Raw genomic sequence first — 17,852 nt, forward strand, 5'->3', positions numbered from 1 at the left:
CCTACACTACTACTACCACCACCACCTCACAAAAGGCTAGACTGGCATTCACGTGACTGCTGATTCCTAGGGGCTGCCAGCTTTAGGGGCTGCCAGCTGCCACGCACCCCCTTCTGTGCAGCAAGGTAGGAGGTGGAGTCCCCAGTCTATGCACTGCAGGCATAAGCTGCAAAGGGGAGATATTATGAAGACTGTTGACAAGTGTCCTTTTGTGAATCCTATAAGCATCTATGCATGTGAAATCAGAACCACTGCAGTATCATCCATTTCATCCAGAGAGCTCCGGCTATTGGGCGGTATAGAAATGTAATAAATAAATAAATAAATAAATTCATTCTGGTTCACTTTTGAGGATCTACAACTCTCCACTGGGCTGAGAGATGGGTATGGTACACACCCCAGCATTGGCCAAAATCCTGCTACAAGTGTGCAGAACTCGAGAAAGGATCATTGCCAAAAGGCTTATTAATACTTTGGAAGAGTACATACATATGTATTGTTCCTCAGTTGCTGTCACTAGTAAAGTTGTTGCTTTCTCCAATTTTGGTCACAAAGGAGCGAAACATGTTTTCAGGATGTAAAACAGTTTATTCACAAGAAGCCCGATGTGTTTCGGCCTATGCCCAGTGGCAATGTGTTTGTTTAACCTATTTTGAAAATAAGTTTTATCACAAGTGTTGACTCATTTGTATTTATGATTGTTACAGCCCGCAGGCCAAAATGAATCAGGCTTCTTGTGAATAAACTATTTTGTATCTCCTTTGTAACCTCCTGCTGGTTTTATTTTCATTTTACTTTCTCTGATCTTGCCACAACATGACAAGAATATTGAAAGGATTGGTTTCTATCGAGTCAACCCAACTGATCATCTAGTCCATGGCTCTTGATGGTAACAGTCAGAATGTCTTGAATCTTGCTCTCTGCTGTCTTAGAAAATGTCAGTAGGTCTCCCTCTGGGCCCTTGTCGATGTGGTGCATTACCATACAGGAGTGTGTTTTGGAACAGAGAAATACCCTTGCAGTCCATTTATATGAATCCATGAGTAGGACACAAAGGCCTTAGCTAGACCAGGCTATATCCCAGGGCGGGATCGTCCCTGTACGCCCATATGACGCACAGAGGATCCCGGGATCAGGGAGGGATCATCCCTCCCTTGCCCCAGGATACAGCCCTACAATTTGGGCCCGCTTTTTCACCTTACCTCCAGCGCACGAGTGTTCATGCGCTGCCGTCGCTTTAATTTTTTTAAAAAAAAAATGCCGGGCGCGACGCCTCTCTTCCTGAAGTTGTCGTGCCTTATGTGTAAACGGGGGAGAGATCTCGCGTTAATCCCAACGCGAGATCTCCCCTCCTCTCCCCCGGAACAAAAGGTAGGTCTAGCTAAAGCCAAAATCTGAGTTTTCTCGTGAGCATTCCAAAAGCACTTCCACAGAAGACAAAGTTATACTGCAGCTTGGCCAGAGGCCTGACACCAAGGCTTTCCAAAGTGGAGATGAATAGAGCTAAACCTGAAATTAATTGAGACCTGGGGTCTTAAAACCTTCAAAAACCACACTTCTCAACAAGCTATGATCTTAGTCTATGATGTGAATTTGCATGTTACAATGTGTGGAAGAACAGCAGGTGTGAACATTTCTTCCATGTGTGTAAAGTGCAAAACAACCCTACCAGCATTAGATTATCTTGGTTTTCTGAAATCAGTTTTCTGAATCCTTTGAAGGAATTATCAAGTCTTCAGGAGCATATTGCACTGATAGGTTCACGATGGCAGGGGCACCGTGGATGCTGCAGTTGCAGGCATTTTCAGACTTTGGCAGCTGTTGCATTTTCTGCAGAATATAACCCTAAAATGCCAATCCATAAGCCCTGGCAGCAGCCAGCTCTTGGAAAGGGTGCAGAGTCCTACTGTCTGCCTCCACCGTTCCGCCACTTCTACCACACTCATCACCTAACATGACTATTCCAAATTCATTGCAAAAATAAATCAAATTCTGCCACTAGAATTGCATAAATCGAGCACATTTGCCTACTTCCCTTAATATACAGAATATATTCTGGCTGCAGAATTTGGTATTTCTACGTTCAGGATTAGGCTTTCCTTGCTGGACCTGCCCGATTTATCCTTTTTGTGCAGATTCCACAAAGGGTTGCACTTGCCCAAAGAAATCAAGTTTCTTAACGCTACCTGTCAGCGAGCAAGAGCCATGATGAGACTGGCACACATTTCAAAGAAATCCATGGTGTGGCTACCGAGACGCGGCGTAACGGAGGAGACGCCCCCAGTCAAGGAGCCGAGGAGAGACCCAGGCAGCGACTGGCAATCCACAGTGGCAGAGTCCAAGCTGAGTCTCGGCCGGTGCAAACGTGCTGCAGAGCACGAGCGCTGAGGCGTGGAAGAGCCTGACCTTTGCTCCATGACATCATCTGAAAAGCGCAAACAGGAAATGAATGTACAGCATCTGCTCTGACTGGTATTAGGGTCGAGTTCTGATGCTGGCGACACCCTGTTCTTCAAAAGCGTGGTTTAAAGGAGGAGAGAGAAGTGGGTGGGTACTTTTAGGGCCCTTCCTCTTTGCAGAGGAGAAGCTGCTTCTGCACAGCTGCCTCCCCTGTCTCTTGAGTAATGTCAGAAGGTTTCAGCAAGAAGCCATAATGCAAGTCGTGCCGTCCCCCCATGCTAGCATTGCTCCCACCCATGGTCCTGGCCTTCTGATGTCCCTTCTAGCAGTCCATGGCACTTACTTCTTAATGGATACTATATATATAGGGGCTTCTGAAGTGGTCTTCTAACACTTTGGTGCTTCAAGAGCTTCACTGGCTGCCGGTGGCTGCTAGGGTACACTACAAGGTTTTGTTAACTATGTATAAAGCCCTGCACTGCCTGGGCCCTGGTTACTTGAGTGCTCACCTCACTCCTGTGTCCCACCATTGGCAGACTCGCGCTCAGGAGCAGGTATGGTATGTGCGGGAGCCAGGGCTTTTTCAGTGGTCGGTCCCCGGTTGTAGAACAATTTGCCACCGGAGATTAGACAGGCTCATACTGTCAATTGTTTGAAACGCCTCTGCAAGGCATTTTTACTTTCACAAGAGTTTGGGGGAGGGGTGGTTTAAATTTGAATGTGGGTTGAGGGTTTTTAATGGAAATGGTTTTATGCTTTATTGTAAAGCACCACGATGCCAGAAATGGCGAGGTGGCACAATGAAAATGGATTTTAAATAATATATATATATATATATATATATATATATATATATAGTGTTCTAAAGTAATATTGCCAGGATACTAACGAGCAGATATTACAAAGTTAATTAAAAATAAAAAGTGTGGAAAGAAAGAGTGGCATTGTGGGATTATTTTGTGGGGTTTTAAAAAACCCTCTGTGGCATTACCCCACAGTTCTTTTCCCTTAGCTAGCTTTGCATGTCTAGTGAGTGCAGAATGTTGGACTGAGTGGGTGTGGCTGATGATGCTATGAAAGGGGGGAGGAGTATAAATTGGGGAGTCTAGAGCAGTGGGGGTTGGTTAGTTGGTTGGGAGTGTCAGTTAGGATTGTCAGTGGTGTGGAAAGTGAAAGAAGATAAGATTTTAAGAGACTTAAGATTACTGTTTTTATTAAAACTAGTAGATTAAGCAGGTTAACTTGAATTTGAAGTAACTAAGATATGTTAAACAAAAATAAACATTTTATTTTGTTTTGTTACCTCAAACCATGTGTCTGTTTGGCTTTATCACCTGCTCTACAGTTACTATCGTAAACACCTTATATATAACCTTCAGCTTATTACATACACAATAAAAACCTTTTCAGATTCTAGCCTTTACCCTCTCATATGAGGGAAAGGTTGTGTTTTACCCTACCCTCAGGTTGTTCAAGTGGTGGCGCTTGGCTTGAGGAGGGTTTGTGTGTGACAAGGCCTGGTGTGTGAGGCCTGTGTCGTGACAACCTCCTTCAACCTCGGGATTTTATTCCACAACATTTCCGGCTTACCATCAATACTTTTGAAGTCCAACAGATAGCTGCGATTGTCAACCTGATACAGCTGCAAACTCATTTTCACGTAATTTCCCGTCACTGGATTCTTTCTGCGAACTCTAAGATGATAGGCATTCACAACCTAAAACATGTAATTGTCTTTCAGGGAAAATGGAATAATGGTACAGAAGAAACAGTATTTTTTTTATTTATTCTTTGCAATTACATATTTTAAGCAAAAAAATTGACTTTAAAAAGAAAAGATTAACAATGCAGTCTTATATATGTCTACTCAAGAGTAAATCCCATTGAATTCAATGGGACTTACTCTTAGAACAGTGTGTTTAGGAGTGCAGCCTAAGCCTATAGTCCTATGCACATTTACCTGAGAGCAAATCCCACAGAACTCAAGGGAAATTGCTTCTGAATAGACTTGCATAGGATTACACCATATCTGGCCAAAAATAATCTCAGTGACCTAATTTTAGAAAAATAATGAATATGTTTTTCCAAAATTCTTCATAAACACGTATCTTGCCTAGAGGCACTTTTTATACAAGTATTTTTTGACATTAACCCTCTTTCCATTTCTTGGTCATCAACATTTTCTTTTACTTATGTCACGCTAAAACTGTTTTACAGACTGGGGCGGGCAGGCGGGGAAATGTCACACTAGCCCACTCAGCACTTAGGACCTGTTCTGTGATGAATCATTACTCCGGCTCAGTGGATTGAATCCCCCCCAAACATAATGGCATGCTCATTTACAAAATCATCTTTCACACTTTGCCAGTCCATATGAAGTTTAAATTAGCCTATGCTGAGATAATAATTGGCCTTAACTATTAGTTTTTCAAAGAGGCCAAGTGGTACACAATATTGTAAAATATTCGTTAGGATTAGTCGATATGTGATATTAAATTAGTTTCCAGACATTCCCCCAACCCCCCAAAAAATGCAAGGACAGGGTGTGTGTGTGTGTGTGTGCGGGAGGCAGCAGAATTCCTATTCAAAATGCCCAAATATGGTTAAGGCCTCGTTCTCATGTTTTGCATTTCATTTTCACAAGGCCTTCATGTTACAAGCATAGGGAAAATGTGTACTTACGCCCGCTCCTAATGATTCATGGGTATGCCAAGTTACTCCCACTCTCCCTGGCATACCTGGTCCAACTTGCAAGCAGATGTAGGCATAAATGACCGGCAGATGTCCTGCCGTGAGCCAAACATGGGTGGTGGCCCTTAATGTGTTGACTCTTGCTGGAGAAAAGCTACACCAGAGTTTTCCAACTGGGTGCCATCCGGATGGCACCAGGTTGGGAAAGCCGAAGCTACAGTCTCATATGCTAGATCTCTTAAGGACAAAACTTCTCAAGGTATTGGAAAAAACTCCGGATTGTAACAAGAGTTTACACGTTACTTAAAGATGAAATTAGCAGCAATGATTCTACCCCACCAACACTTCACTCAAAAGTATGTCTGGGGACCTGATACAGACTGGCAACTTAGCTGGAGGTGGGGGTAGGGGGGCTTTAATCTTTTGACCCTCCTGCAACGGGTTCAGGCCTTTGCAACTGTTTTTGGCATGCAAACTGCAGGCACAGCGATCCCAATTTAGATCAACACCCAATCTGGATCAAGACACAATCTCGATTAGCAGAAGGTGGAAGATTAAGGGACCCCTCCCCATGCTAGAGTCCCAATCCAGATCAGACTTCCCATGTTTATGTTTAAGCAAAGAAGCTTTAAAAAAAAAAAAGATGTAGCTGCTAGCTATGTCTCTTTAAAGCAGACCTGCACAACCGATTTGGCACAGAGGCCCGCATGTGATTCTGGCTTGCATGCGGGTAGAGGCCTGCATGCACATATATCTAGACTTTCTCTTTCTCTCTCATATCCACCCCCCACCCACCCCTCAGCAATTATTATTATTATTATTATTATTATTATTATTATTTATTTATATAGCACCATCAATGTACATGGTGCTGTACAGAGTAAAACAGTAAATAGCAAGACTCTGCCGCATATGCTTACAATCTCTCTATGATGGAGTAGAGAGGCTTCTCTTCACCCCCTCCCCTGATACAGAGCATCTTTAAAGAAGCAATTAATAGCACACTTGTTACTGGCTACTCATGGATGTTCGCGGGTCCTTTTGACCACGCAGTCAGCCTCCTGCACATCTCCTGCTCCTTTTCTCAGTTTTAGCATCACAAAATAAACCTCAGAAAACCCGACTCTTCCGAGGTTGCACTATAAAATGCCCACTAGAGGGCAATGTCCCATTGAAATGTACAGGCCATGTGGTCGCTGCTCTCTTCTCCATGTAATTGTTATCATTTCAAACATGGAAGAGAAACAGGATGAAGGCAATGTTAAGGAAATGTGACACACACACACCCATCTGAAGAGTCCCATAGACTGCTCTTTCCTCGCAGCTATCAGCAGTGCGGGGGTGGGGGGAGGTGATCTACATGAGACTGTCTGGGGGAGGAAGTGGAGATTATAGCAGTGAGGAACATTCTGTATTGAACTTTCCTCACTCCTTCCTTCTTGCATCATTCAAAAGATCCTTTTCATCACAGGAGTCAGGTTAGCAAAGCGGCAGTCTTCATTCCGCTATTTCATCAATGTGAAATAATTACATGTCTCTGTACAAAGGGATGACTTAACAAGCAAGACTGTTTGTTACTCCAGAAGGAAATCAACTTGCAGAAACTGATACAGGCCACAGCAAACATACAAACAAACAAACCATCCTGACTATCTCTGTTTTCATTTTTTTTAAAGCAGCAGGTTTCTAGTCCTTAAGGCTGTGAAGATAGTTAACAGCTAAGGCAGCAGAACAGAATTTCCTATAATAAAGGGGCAGGGTTTTAGCAACCCAGATAGCTCTTTGCTAGGGTGACCATATGAAAAGGAGGACAGGGCTCCTGTATCTTTAACAGTTGCGAAGAGAAGGGAATTTCAGCAGGTGTCATTTGTATATATGGAGAACCTGGTGAAATTTCCTCTTCATCACAACAGTTAAAGCTGCAGGAGCTATATTGAGTCACCAGAGGCAAAAGAGGACAGGGCACCTGCAGCTTTAACTGTTGTGATGAAGAGGAAATTTCACCAGGTTCTCCATATATACAAATGACACCTGCTGAAATTCCCTTTCCAATACAACTGTTAAAGATACAGGAGCCCTGTCCTCCTTTACATATGGTCACCCTGTCTTTGCCCTCCTACATGACTAGAAGGATCATTCTCAATAAGCAAATTATTCAGTGATTTCAAAGAAGAAAATATATGCAAATTGGCTTCATTTCCAAAATGAATGGAGGTCACAGAGTTCTATTTTCTTGGCAGAGAATTTTAGTTAGTTTGGTACAGGATTTTGGCTGCAATCCTATGCACATTTAACTGGGAATAACCCTAGTGAATATAATGGAGCTTACTTACAAGTAAACATGCATAGGACTGCACTGTGTATTTATTTATTCGAAAACACTAATACCATATATTCAAAACAGTTAATACACACAAATACATATAAACCCCAATAAAATACAATAAAAAATATCAAAACAACAACTCAAACAGCAGAAAAAAATCAAAATAAAACAAATAGGCAAGGGGCACAGCAGTTTAAAACTAAAATTTGTGTGTGTGTGTGTGTGTGTGTGTTGTTTTCAGTAAACAGATCTAACAAACGTAGAATATGCCAATAAGCAAGGCAGTAGGAATTATGCACTCCCATTTCTTACTGAGAATTTGGTGGAATCAGAAGAACAAAAGGAAATGAATCTATTGCTGGTTAGGGTGACCATATGAAAAGGAGGACAGGGCTCCTAGATCTTTAACAGTTGTGTAGAAAAGGGAATTTCAGCAAAAGGGAATCTCTCTTCTTTGCAACAGTTAAAGCCACATGAGCTAAACTAGAGTGATCAGATACAAAAGAGGGCAGAGCTCTTGCAGCTTTAACTGTTGTGATGAAGAGGGAATTTCACCAGGTGCTGCATGCATACAAATGATACCTGCTGAAATTCCCTTTCCTTCGCACCTCTTAAAGATACAGGAGCCCTGTCCTCCTTTTCATATGGTCACCCTTGCCATGAACAGCTAGCTTGAAAAAAAGGCGGAGGGGAACAGAAGGACTTACCAGTAAAACCCTTTGGGCTAAGGCAAGGTTACCCACCACCACCACAGTGGTAATAATTGAAAGACATTCGTAATGTCACTAGGCATGACAATCCTATATGGGTCTACTCTGAACTAAGTAGAACTCTCTGAACTCTCAGATAAGTGAGTATAAAATTGCAGTCTCAATCTGAAATATATAGTGCAACAGCTGTGCAAACCAGCAGCTCCCCAGTTTAAAAAGAAGAGTCAGCCAGACAGTGCCAAGTATTTATGATAGATTTAAAAGAACAATTTCCATGTTTTATCCGGCCACATGATTCCTTGAAACCATGCATGAATAACAGACAAATGACTTTTCTTAGGGCCTTTCAGGAAGATTAGTTACCTAGAAGGGAATTAGCTACTAAAATTAGAAATCTGAAGAGCTCCCACTTATCCCAACAGCTGTGCAAGGCAGAATTCTCCCCATCCTCAAGCTTAGCTAGATTAAAAAAGAAAATGTTATCATAGGTCAGTAATTAAAAATAGACAGTATTTAATCACAGTTAACATCCTAAGACGGCTATGTGAAAGCAATTCACTAGTGAGTATTACAATTAGACCCTGTAAATGTTAGCACTTACTAGACACAACCTGGCCCCGTCCAGATGTGTCGGACTACAGATCCCATCTGTAGCCTAGCTGGGGATGATGGGAGTTGCAATCCAACACATCTGGACAGGGCCAGGTTGGTGAAGGCTGATAAACTAGTTACTTTTAAAGTGCTATACCAGGCCTAGGCAGCCATCTGGACAGCCATTTGTCAGGGATGCTTTAAATGGGATTTCTGCAATGAGCAGGGTGTTAGACTCAATGGCCTAAATGGCCCATCTCAACTCTACGAATAGTCTGTGATTCTATGGGAACCTTGTTTGGGCTGTGAGCACATTGTGCAATTTGAGAAGCTATCTTGAGAAACTGTTTCATGTCCTGTGGGAGAGTTTTGATGCCACCCTGGGCATATTTGCATTGAAGAGCAGCATTGACTTGTCTTACATAAATAAATACATAAAATAAAACCCATTAACTGAGAACTTACCAGAAAAAGCATTAAAGAGCCCCAAAGCACTGGTATTTCTTACCTTCCATTCAAAATCTAGCTGTTTCATAGCACGGTAGACTTCAGCCATGATGTCGTACGGTTTGCTTTGACTCCGTATTCCTAAATGCCACTTGGCTTTTTTCACAGTCAATGGTTTTGGCTTAGTGGTATTCAGTGCATCCAAGGGACATTTTGCTTTGGGACTATCTGCTACGAGAGGAGGCATCCGCTCTGGGTGGGGTTTCACCCCTGGGGGGATGTGCATGCTGTCATCCATAAAAGAGCCAGTGGGCGGGCTAGAAGCGAGGTAGAATTCACTGGCTTGGTTCATGATTCTCCGATTGTCAATAATAAGGTGATATGCAACTGCGAGTTGGTCCTGAGGATCCCCACTGTACAAGCTGGCCATCACCTCTGACTCAGGGCATTCAAATTTCTCACAAACTTCCCGCACGGCATCGTCATCAATGACGTTGGCATCATAAGAAGGATCCTCTGGAAACAAGTAACTGGGCAGATCTTGTTTGAACCACTCGTGCTCTCTAAAAGAAAAGAAAAAGTTGTTGTTGTTGTTGTTGTTATTATTATTATTATTATTATTATTATTATTATTATTGATGATGCTTAACTCTGACTCATCATGATAGGTAAAATGTTGAATGACAATGACCACCAGTGTATACTTCTGTAATGGTGTTAATGTTTAAGGGCTCAGAATTATGCCAGCCTGACTCAATACTATTGCTGATAAACTTCTGGGTATGGCCAATAATTGTAGACTGCACTGCTAACAAGAAACTATGGAGGCCAAGAATTTAGCAGGATTAAAATAAGCTATTCTTTGATAAGAAGAAGTAAACTTGACAGGTGTAGAATTCATTAACAATGAACATGTGCTGTAAGGCAGGGAAAACATTACACCTTCTCCTCAATCTCAACCACATACTCTCACCACAAACTGCTCTCAGGCAGTACAGAGACAGAAAGCCTTCTGGATATGGCATTCCTAGGATTATCCTGAGATCAGCTGGAAGCAGGAGAGAAAATAAATTCAAACAACGGTATGGTGGGGTGTAGCTCTGGGTCATACCAAGATACACAAGTCTTCGCTTAGAGGTTCTGGCCACTGTTCTTCAATGGCTCCTGCACTTATATTTCAATAACCAGGGTTGTATATGATGAAGTGTCATCCTGTTCTCTCACTGATCTGCTTTTGAAACACTATACTATTGACCATAAATAACGTTAATCTATGCTGAGCTGTTGAATTCTGGGCTGTCGTGTGGTGCGAACCCAGCCGTGCTAACAAGCCATGCTCTGTTAACCATGACCCACTCAGAAGGAGAACCCATGGTTAGTTGTTGGGATGTGAACTCTAAATTGTGTGGACCCACAAGAATGGGTTGTTTCATCAGGCTACAAAGGTGACAGGGAAGTGTGGTAAAAAATATCAGCCACTCTACGTGCCAGTACTACAGTATCACAAAGATATTTGGGATACAGGGAGAGAGCAGGCAAAGGAGGAGGGAAGCAACCACTCGGATTGAGAAAACAAACTATGATTCATTTGATTGTCTGACAGACAAACCCTAGGTTGGGCAATAAACCCTGGGTTAATCATGGGTTTAATAAACCTTAAGTTAGCATTATGCACCAACCATGTCAATGTCTCAATATAGAAGACTCCACAATAATGCAATTTGTTTGTATTCCCTACCCTATCAGTTTTGATATCAAAATGAAATGTTGGCTGAGTTCCTCTAATGATCTTATTCTTCTCTGCCTTACTAGGTGGCATGTTAGAATTTGGCACCGGAGCATACCGTATGTCCTTGATAGTTGCTCGTTTGAGTGGATCCACTTGCAGCATATGCATAAGGAGGGTGGCGACTGAACGATTGAGGTATTCAGGAATGTAGAAGACACCTCCACGGATTTTTTTAAAGAGTGTTGGGACATGTTCATCATCAAACGGAAGAGTCCCGCAGAGAAGTGCATAGAGAATAACACCACAGCTCCAGATATCAACCTCTGGGCCAGCATACAATCTGAACAAAAGGAAGGAGTCATTAACCAGTTCTTAAGAAAACAGGAACATAGGAAGCTGTCTTATTCAGAGCCAGATTATTGGTCCATTTAGTCCAGTATTGTCAACACTGACTGGCAGCTACTCTCCAGAGTTTTATGCAGGGCATTTTCCTGCCTTACTTGAAGATTTTGGGGGTTGAACCTGGGACTTCCTGCATGCAAAGAATGTGCTCTACCACTGAACTTCAGTCCCTCCTTAGCGAGAGGGAAAGGAAGAGTGAAGGAACACAAAACTGCCACCTTCAATCAAAATGACAGCTGGAAGAGCATCTGATTACGATAACATCCTCCCTATGCTCTTTTGGCTGCTCTCGCTTACAGCTTGTCCATCACTCTGGAATGGCCCACACCTCTCCCCCTTTGATCACTCTCCCCCACATCCTCCAAATGTCTGTAACAGATTCCTTGGCACTCCAGCTCCTTTGAGAGTTTGTTACTTAGAAATGCTTTCTTTGGACATGTCATTCATGCAGTTGAGTGGAAATGAAGTGTATCTGCCCACTGGTCAACTCCCGACATCCGCCTCAACTCCTTTTTCTGCTACTGTTCCTTGTTGAAAGCTAAACTGTGCAACCAGCAAGATAGGATACTGTCAAATGGGCATTATCTAAGTCTATGAATAACCATGAACGATTCATCTATTAGAATGAGTCCCATTCCAAAAACAAGTTTTTGATCAAAGTGGTATCCACTGGTTTCAAGTTCTACCTTCCAGAGATGACTTCTGGTGCTGCATAGTTGGGGGAGCCACAGCTGGTTCGTAGGAATTCACCATCAGACATCATGTTGGACAGTCCTAAAAAACAAGACTCTCACATGTGGACTTACCCAGAAAAAGCCAAGAGGTATGGTTAGGCAGCACTGAACATTGCTAAAAGGGAAAACGGGGAGGAAGAGGGGATGCAGAATAATTCATTACGGAACAGTACACTAAAAAAAAAGAGGATCTTTGGAACTGTTCCACATTATTTGTTAAATAAATAATTTAATACAAAGCAAAGGTTGTCCATAAGATCTGCTTCACATTGGAAGCTACCATCTTGAAGCATCCAGTGTCTGATCTTTCAATAGGTTTCTGCATCCACCTTACTCACACCAGGAGTTGGCAGTATACTTGCTATGCACAATGGCCTACACAGGGACAATGTCCTAAATGGCCATTGTGTTTCAAGGCCACTGAAACACAATGGCCTTGTGTTTCAACGCCTGACCTGGTACATTGTTCTGTCCAACATCCGTACTGTCCAGCATCCATACTACAAAAAGTCCCTTGGTACCCTATCCTCTCTGCTTGAAGGTGCAAGACTGTGGCCAGTGAGATGGAGAAATGAGGGCAAAAATGGAGCCTGTTTGAAACCTGGTGGAATGACAGGTATCCAGTCACAGAAAAGAAATGCTAATGGGGGCAAACCCAGAATAATTGGAATAAATTTGTAAAGGATTTTTATTTTACATATGTATATATTTTGATATTGAAAACCACCCTAAGTGGAAAGTTCTGCCTCCCCTGAAGAGTCAGATGTTTGGTTCTTGCCGATAAACCTGTGTCTACATTGTACCATTTCAGACTGCAGGTGGGCATTCATATGACCCAGTGTTCATACGTATGATATAAACAAATCCCTTGTACGTTTACAACTACATGTCAGGGAAATGGCTAGGCTAGGACCCTTTCGCCTGAAATCTAGCTTTTGATGTACAGGGACATGTTTGAGGTGGGGTGGGGATATAGAGGGACATTTAGCCATGTGGCCTTTCACCTATAGGTTTACTTCTTCAGTGAGGACTAGTCCAAAGTTCTCAACCAGGGAAGCTGTTCACATTTGCATAGAAACTGCTAATGGTGATGAAAATTGACGCAGAGTTCTTTGAAAGATGTTAGCACAGACACAGTGCAGCAAGTGTCTTATAACTAGTTACATTTCTGGAATGCTGCCGGGGTCACATACCAAAATCAGCTATCTTGGCATTCATTTGTGCATCCAGCAGCACGTTCTCTGGTTTCAGATCTCTGTGAACCACCATATGCCGATGGCAGTAATCTACGGCCGACAGAATTTGCTGAAAAAGACGCCTGGCTTCTGCCTCTTCCACCTACAGAAATGCACAAGCAGGGAAAGAGCACTCAAGGTTTTTCGGAGAGGACCCTCAGCAAGAAGGCAGTATGTGTCTGCTTCATGAGCCACAGGAGACAGAATTACAGTAAACAACGCTAAACAAACACAAAAGAATCACCCTGTGGAGATATTTCATTCCAGTTACTCTTTTATAATTAAGACTGTCAAACAATTAAAGGCTTTAAAAGCTTTAAAACCGTGGTGCTTTAACCAAGCAATGTTCAACTAGTTAATTTGAGAAATGTCTCTGCTACAGACAACAGGCTCCAGTACTTGTTTTTGTAAAATCCCCACAATATGGAAAGCTTGGGCTTGTTTCAAAAACTTTCCTCATGCTACTCCCTCCCGGTAAGCAAGAACACCACCACATAGTCATCAGAGATAGCAAAATGGAGGGCCGGACTTTGACACGTTTGAGATTAGGGCCGACATCTGTATAGTTGGGCACCTGCCAAGGCCCTTGCCTTGTTAGGGGACCACACTGAGAGCTCCCTGCCCTGCTGTTGCTCTTGTCCCTCTTCACTGTTGCAATCTGTTTGCTCACTCAACCTCTGACCTAGAGGGGTGAGTAAGTCAGTGGTGGTGGCAGCAAGGATGAGGATCAGCTGTTTATTTAGCAGCTCTGTCCTTGGCAAATGAACAGGCAGCAGCAATGGCGACAAGGAAGACAAGGCCCACTGAAGGGATCTTGGTGAGGCACCCTTAAAACCTTTAGCCAACACTGTTTGAGATCCCCCTTTCATGGGTGGATCTACAGCAGAATGGAGTGGGTGTGTGCCAGAGTGGCCCCGTTCAGAAGACACCATAAACCATCGCTTTAACCATTGTGGTTAAGCTAGAAAGTCAGGCTGCGTTCAGAAGACACCTTAAACCACGACTTTAACCATGGTGAATAAAGCAAAAAGCCTTATTCACTGTGGTTAAAGCTGTGGTTTAAGGTGTCTTCTGAACACAGCCTGACTTTCTAGCTTAACCACCATGGTTAAAGCCATGGTTTAAGGTGTCTTCTGAACGGGCCCAGTGTGGGTGGAAGTTCACATGCTGGCATGGTTTAGACACAACACTAAACTATGGTTTAATGTTTTGGGAATGACTCTGCACAAGCCAAGTTCATGTGGTCCCTCTCCCCTCTGCTTCACGCTCTCAAGGAGAGTATTGAATGTTTAACTACAGCTTGATCCTTTTTTGTTTTAACTAGCCATAGTTAGAGTGCAAAGATGGCATATTGAGCTATACCTCTTCTCTTGAATAAAAACAAAAACAAAATGCAACACCCTGCAAAAAGGAAACTCAGCAAGGAATGGTCTAAGCTAAAACTCCCTCCGCCACCCCCAGCACCACCATCATGATTTCAGTCTGCAAGATCCCAGCAGTTGTTATGAGAGACCCAGAGTTAGCTTGGTCTGTTCATAGAAGGAAGGAATTCTAATTTTTAAACTGTGTTCAGGCCACTAATTAATGAGCCTCACCAGTCAATCATAGTGATAAAATAATCTAAATGACTGTACATACTTCTTTCTATGATAAATATGATTATATTGCAGATTTTACTATTCATTTTCTGAATAAATTAGGAACAGTGGGCCAAATTAAGAACACATAAGACTACTGAGCACAATAATTTTAATACTGTATTTTATGAAGTCCTCTTGGGGAGGTGACAATTACATAATATGTAGCAGGGGCATTGGAACTTTGCTAATGGCTTTCTAAAGATTTAAAGAAAAGTCAAATAATGGATCCTCTCACCTATAAATCGGAGCTACAGAAATGAAATCTGTTTATTACTATTTGTTTCGCAGAGTTTTTAGATTCTAAATATATACATTCATAATCAGCTCTATTTCAGAAAAATCTGGAACAATATGAACAAGAAAAACACAAATTCTGTTCATCCATGAATTGTGGTGACCAGCTGTAAAATGTGCATTTACAGAGGCAAACTTCTTCTTAGACTGAATTCTTTCCTACATTCTACGAAAACTGGGTGCTCAAATTTGCTGGACGAATATAGCACTAATTGATAATTATCACTAAACTATACTGAAACAAAAAATGAATGCCCAGGATTGTCTGGAATGGATACCACCTTTTTTAGGCAGAGATGTGTAAAATATTTAGGTCTGGATAAATATCGTAAGATAACTTTTACTGAAGAACTTTGTCAGAGGTCAGGGGCAGTACAAAGTTTAAGTACAAAGACTTGCAAGTCTAGAGAGCTGAGGAAGTTGCTACTGGTTATCACCCATATTTTTAAAAATTATATTCAATTTGAGTAAAACCAGATCAGCAGAACCTTTGCATTGTAAGACTGTAGGGAACCATTGTGAAGAAGAAAATATACCATAATGGTGTTGGGCCAGTTGCAAGCTATTCCAAGTGGGGCTCTGATGAAGCCACATCTATTTTTGGTTTTAATAACTTTAAAAGAGTCCCACTTAGCAAAGACATTCTAGTTTCCAGTAATATTCTCTTCCCTCCCTCCCTCCCACACATTTATCCCTACCGGATAAAGTCACTTACACGTCCATGTTTACAGATGTAATCAAATAATTCTCCACCAGACACATATTCCATTACCATGAAGAAATCTGTTGGTGTGCTGATGACCTGGTACCTAATAAAATGGGGAAAACAGTATTATTTCTCATCTGAAAAGTTTTCACTTGTACAACCATAACAAGGTTTTAAAACAGCATACAAACCTAATGCCACACTTAAAATAAGCATTGGTGTTCACATTGCACGTTGTTGCTTTTTCCTTCAGGAGGAACCACTGATTACTTTTCTTATGAAACAAAAAATGTGAACACTTTCTGGGCTCAGTTAAATGAGTCTCTATGATGGATTTACCTTCCACCCTCCTCCTTAAGCTCACTTAATCCCCTGGAATCTTTGCTCAATAAACCTACCTCATTCAGGACTAGTCCTCCTTTTAAATTTCCACTTTGGCTGCTAGATATAGATGAGACTTTCTAAAGCAGGCCACAACCCTATATACACTTTCCTTTCAGTAAGCCCCATTGAACTCAATGGGATCTACTCTTGAGTAGGTATGTTTAGGGTTGCACTGTAAAAAGACAAAGATGATACTCAGATTCAAGTAATAAGAACATAGTAAGCCTGAACCCCAGTGCCAAGGGAAGTCCTAAAACGGTAGACAAAATACTTCAGTTGGGAACTCACTTTTGCACATGAACAAGGATGCTATCCAGACAACACTGGTGCCTATACTAAGGATACCAGTGTGATAACAGCTGTGCCAAGTCTAGAGTGATTACTAGCATGGCAATATTTGCAGAGGTGTTGTTGTTTTTTACACAAGGATAAGGGAATAGCCTCACTACCCAAATGCTAGATTGCTTCCCCATCTATTTATAAGGCGAGTCCCCCCTCATTCATCCTCAGAGTTCTGTGAAAAAACTATTATTCTCATTTACAGATATTAATTTATCTAGGTCGAGGAAAAGAAGTGAATTCATGGATTTCTCCATTGTGCATGTTCCCTATTATGACAACATAAGAAGTGTCTTCCTGAACCAAGTCAGGGTCTCCAAGACTGGCCAAGCAGATAGATCACAGTGCATGATGGAAGCAGCATCTTCATGGATGCAGCATCTTCAAGGATGTTTTAATCATGTATGGTATGTTTTAAATCAGTTTTAATGTGTTTTATATTCACTGTTGTTCCCTGCCTTGATCCAAGTGGAGAGGCAGGTAAGAAATATATTATTATTATTATTATTATTATTATTATTATTGAAACCAAACCGCATTTGGTTTCAGGGGTATACTGCATCTGAATATTAGATATAATGGGGTATGTAACACATTGTGTAAATAATGGAACCTTGTGGAGCTTTCATTGGTGGCCCTACTTTTAGCTGATGTTGCTGTCTGCTAAGGGTCTGGAAGGATTTAAGGCTTGCAGGCTTCCCCCTCCTCTCACTTGCAGGCACACACACACAGAATTCAGAAACAAAAATTAAACAAATACACACACACTTCTCAGCCACCTGCTGCCTCTGCCTTCAGAAGAGACCATGGCTCCAGACTTGGTCTCTCCGTGAGTCTACATTCCAAGTCCTGGCTCTGGCTATGAGATGTAGATGCAGTGCTCTGATAGAGCTGGGAATTCTCAAGGTCTTCCACAATGGCCTGAGGAGGGGTGGGCGTTGGTCCGTCCCACTCATTGGCTACAGCTTGCAAAAGCCAATGAGGCATATCAGCCTTTACAATCTAAATCAATGGTCTCCAACCTTTGAGGGCCTGTGGGCACATTCGAATTTTGAAAAAGTGCCCTGGGAACCACCACAGATTGGCTGCTGTAACGGAGTTGGAAGCACCCTTTTATCTGTGTTTGTGGGTATGTGCACCCCATGCGTGTGCTATTCAATTTGGCTTTGCTCTCTCTCTCTCTGACTTCTCTCTCCTTCTCTCTCTCTAGTTACTTCCTTCCAT

The 17,852-nt window shown here is 42.2% G+C and overlaps 1 protein-coding gene across 3 annotated transcripts in view; it reads right to left on the minus strand.

Moving 5' to 3' along the window:
• PRKAA2 (protein kinase AMP-activated catalytic subunit alpha 2) overlaps positions 1 to 17,852 on the minus strand; it is a 37,583-nt gene that overhangs the window by 2,747 nt on the left and 16,984 nt on the right. For 2 of the 3 annotated variants that reach the window (XM_063138507.1, XM_063138491.1), the window contains exons 3-9: positions 15,915 to 16,008; positions 13,224 to 13,368; positions 11,983 to 12,070; positions 11,010 to 11,234; positions 9,227 to 9,728; positions 3,991 to 4,117; positions 1,935 to 2,425 (exon numbers count right to left, since the gene is read on the minus strand). In XM_063138507.1, the coding sequence (XP_062994577.1) occupies positions 2,190 to 2,425; positions 3,991 to 4,117; positions 9,227 to 9,728; positions 11,010 to 11,234; positions 11,983 to 12,070; positions 13,224 to 13,368; positions 15,915 to 16,008 (1,417 nt within the window). In that variant the 3' untranslated portion in view covers positions 1,935 to 2,189. Of the gene's footprint in view, positions 1 to 1,934; positions 2,426 to 3,990; positions 4,118 to 9,226; positions 9,729 to 11,009; positions 11,235 to 11,982; positions 12,071 to 13,223; positions 13,369 to 15,914; positions 16,009 to 17,852 lie in introns of those variants that run through there. The other variant, XM_063138500.1, reaches the window with a different exon arrangement.

This window comes from Elgaria multicarinata, chromosome 1 (genome assembly GCF_023053635.1).
Source record: "Elgaria multicarinata webbii isolate HBS135686 ecotype San Diego chromosome 1, rElgMul1.1.pri, whole genome shotgun sequence".
Taxonomy (NCBI): domain Eukaryota; kingdom Metazoa; phylum Chordata; class Lepidosauria; order Squamata; family Anguidae; genus Elgaria; species Elgaria multicarinata.